This window comes from Barbus barbus (genome assembly GCF_936440315.1).
Source record: "Barbus barbus genome assembly, chromosome: 17".
Classification (NCBI taxonomy): domain Eukaryota; kingdom Metazoa; phylum Chordata; class Actinopteri; order Cypriniformes; family Cyprinidae; genus Barbus; species Barbus barbus.
Window position 1 is genome coordinate 4,427,352 of NC_136745.1, and position 3,787 is coordinate 4,431,138.

General features: G+C 42.3%; 1 protein-coding gene across 1 annotated transcript; it reads left to right on the top strand.

Annotated features, from left to right (window-relative positions):
• The first annotated feature begins 742 nt into the window (after positions 1 to 742).
• Positions 743 to 3,787, top strand: LOC306883744 (dual specificity protein phosphatase 1-like). The gene is made up of 4 exons (XM_079439191.1): positions 743 to 1,297; positions 1,496 to 1,632; positions 1,737 to 1,956; positions 2,587 to 3,787. Exons 1-4 carry the CDS (start codon positions 901 to 903, stop codon positions 2,928 to 2,930), a joined length of 1,098 nt encoding a protein of 365 aa, XP_079295317.1. The 5' UTR covers positions 743 to 900; the 3' UTR covers positions 2,931 to 3,787.

Genomic DNA, 3,787 nt, shown 5'->3' on the forward strand with positions numbered 1-3,787 from the left:
TTTTATGCTTCTCAGATTCTTCTCCTGAGAAAAACTCCCCAGTAATCTGAGATCTCAATATGATCTCAAACATTTTTCAGCAAATTCTGTTTGTTGAATATCAGTGGAACATTTAAGCTTATACTTTATTATGTGTTCATAGGCTATTCTTCCTCTGTATTTTAAAATTCCATCCTTTTAAACCTGCATATGTGTAGCATAAATCCTAACCATTTTAAACATATTTTAAAACAGGTTTATGTAGACCATTACATAAAGTAGGCTACCCCACTTTAAATATGTCCTATGCCCTGTTTGGAACTGACATGAGAGGGAACTACCAAATGTGTTAATCTGCCAAAACAGCAACATTGGCCAATGCTGATAATCTCAAAATGGCCAAACATCGACCTGGTTGATAAATGGGTCTAAAATCGAAGATCAACTTCTGAGGAAAACTATTTTGTCATTCAAAACCCCGAGACCACCATCCCAACAACATCAATAATCATCCCCATCAATACTAACACTCAATTTGAGTGACACCACTCGGAAACTGGACTAAATTACCAGTCTCTTGATCTAGAGGTCGACTGGTTTTGACAGGATCAGATAATGTGGGCTTGGTTAGCCAAACTCAATCACACTGACGTACGTGCGAATTCACGCGGGCCTCGAGCCAAGAAAGGCGGGGCATTTGACGTCAAGCGAAAGCTGGGAGGTCAATATATAACCGCCGTTCAGCGCCTTTCAAATCAGAACAAGAACGAGAGGAAACAAAGTAGCGGGTTTTTAATTGAAAACAAAATTCGAATTTCAGCCCCGCTCAACGGACTATTATTGGATCAAACTCTCGAACAAAGGACTTTAGAGAGAACTTTTCAAGCTCGCCGTCTGGTCTGTGGTCGTTTATCTCGCTGTATGTATTTAGATATATCATTCTCTACTATGGTCATCATGGAAGTGCCCACCATCGACTCGGCCTCGCTTCGTGAACTGCTGGAGGGAGATGATCTGGACTGTCTGGTTCTGGACTGTCGCTCGTTTTTCTCCTTCAGCTCGTCTCATATATCGGGCTCCAGTAACGTGCGCTTCAGTACTATAGTACGCCGGAGGGCCAGAGGGGGCCTGGGACTGGAGCACATTGTACCCAACGAGGACACCAGGAACAGGCTTCTGTCCGGGGATTACCAGAGTGTTGTGTTTCTGGATGACCGCAGTCTGGAGATGGGAGAAGTAAAGAAAGACGGGACTTTAATGCTTGCCGTGAACGCTTTGTGTCGCAATCCATGTGGAGCAAGTGTACTCCTTCTTAAAGGTAAGAAAAGATTCTTCTTGAACTATATTTTGGGCTAATTTATTATAATACCATTAGCTACATCTATAAGGTGTGAACTCGTGTAACGTTACTGTGTATTTAAAAGTGCGACCAAATGTTTTCTTCAGCTGTTGTCGACTAGTCACTTGTAAATTCCACTTTTGTTAAAAGTAATGGTTTCTATTTAACTGTTTTTAGGTGGATTCGAGACATTTTCCTCTGAGTTTCCTGAAATGTGTACAAAGCCAGTTCCCCCACAAGGCTTGAGTTTACCTCTGAGCTCTAGCCATTCAAACCCTGCTGATTCCTCCTGTACAACCCCTCTGTATGATCAGGTAAATTATAATTCTTTAAATAAGCATCTGTGCTGTAAATAAGAGTGATTTTGACTCATTGCAAGTGAACTTGTGCACTAATTTTCTTTGTTTTTTTTCTTTAGGGTGGCCCTGTTGAAATCTTGCCATTCCTATATTTAGGCAGTGCTTATCATGCCTCCAGAAAAGACATGCTGGACATGTTGGGAATCACAGCCCTCATTAACGTCTCTTCCAACTGCCCCAACCACTTTGAAGACCACTATCAGTACAAGAGTATTCCTGTTGAGGACAACCACAAAGCCAACATCAGTTCCTGGTTCAATGAAGCTATCGAATTTATCGGTGAGGATCATTTTTCGCTGATACTATTCAAACCTCTGCTACGAAATAGGGAACAGATGTCACCATATGAGGAGCTTTGGCAGGCAGGCAGACTCCCAGCCCAACCCCCATTCAACTGAAGTCTGAATAGAATTTTTCAAAAGTTCCCTCCATTTCGACCAGCTGTATGGCCCTGGCCTGACAGCCACTAAGGCTTACATCATCCTCTCATCCTGTTTAAAGAGGTGCCCCCTTTTCAAATAACATCAGGGTGTGACCTGATCTTTTCATGGGGCAACTGGCTCTGTCTGAATGCTTTGCATCCTTTGTTTAGTCTGAACAAAAGGTAGTGTCTCTGGGTCTCTGTTGCCCTCCTATCAGATCAGTGCACTTAGCAGGGATGCCCCAACCCCCCCATTGTGTATTCAGGCCTGTCGGGGGGGTATTTCCCCTCTTAATCGAACCCCTGCTTGGTTTAACCTTTCCAGTTTCTCTAATGAGATTGCTTCCTTGATTAGCAAACCTACAGAGTCTAATTTGCAATTGAATGTGTGTTTAGAGAAGTTGTTGAAACTCCTTTTGGGTTCCTGATAGGGTTGAGCTGGTTTAATTGAGTTTTAACTAAAGCACTACTTTTTTCTTTTCCCACAGATTCTGTACGGAATAAAGGTGGACGCGTCTTCGTTCACTGCCAAGCGGGTATTTCACGCTCGGCTACCATCTGCTTGGCTTATCTGATGCGCACCAACCGCGTCAGGCTTGAAGAGGCCTTTGAGTTTGTCAAACAGCGCCGCAGCATCATCTCGCCCAACTTCAGCTTCATGGGGCAGCTTCTGCAATTCGAATCCCAAGTGCTCGCCTCCTCTATGTGTTCCTCAGAGGCAGGAAGCCCCGCCATTAGCAAAAGCAGCACAGTGTTCAATTTCCCCATCCACACAGCGGCCAGCCCTCTTTGCTTCCTGAAGAGTCCCATCACTACCTCGCCCTCCTGCTAAGACGGACTCTTTAAAGTGGTCTGATACGTTTTCTCACCTCTGGACAGGGAGAGTTTTATTTATATGATGACTGTATGATCCCTGAGGTGGTCTTTCCAGTATTAAGGCTCAGGAACTTTTAGTTCCTGTGTTGCCACCAATATTCCATGATTGCTCAATATTGTGTGTTGAAGACGATGGCTGATGAAGCCTAGCTCCCCAGACTGTTTTAGCATATTAACACTGTGGTCCATACTTGACTTAAAACCTTTGAAAATTTGATGTGACACAAACCAATTTGAAACACTCCGTTTCACCTCTGTGAGAATATCTCCCTTTTTTTTATTTGTTGATGAGATTCTGACTATTGATAATCAGGCTTTTGGTTATCTCTTAGCATCGAAAGAAGTCCCATGTCTTACAGGTTGCTCAGGGATTGTTTTCCTTTTTTATGTTGTATGACGTTACTATTATTTATATGTTTTATTAGGAGAGTAGTCTGGGGAGATGGGAAGTTGTTAGACGTGAAGGTGCTAATGTGTACTGCTACTTTTTTATTGTTTTTGAACAGTGAATGTAGTGAGGCTCTGCCTTAAGACAATGGAAGTTGAAACAATGAGCCTGTCATGCCTTTTTTAGAATGCAATCCAATTCATCAAAATGTTTGTTTGTCCATAAACAAACACAAAATACCTCATGTGTCTGTACTGTTGTCAGTCCGTTAAGAGTCCTCCCATAAGCACTACTAACAGGAGTGACTCTTGCGAGGCTGTTTTGATATGTGTGACTATTTATTGACTAAATTAATATATTTCTTATGCTATATTTTTTCATATATTTGTGATACTTGTTGCTGACAATAAACATTTCTTTTCATA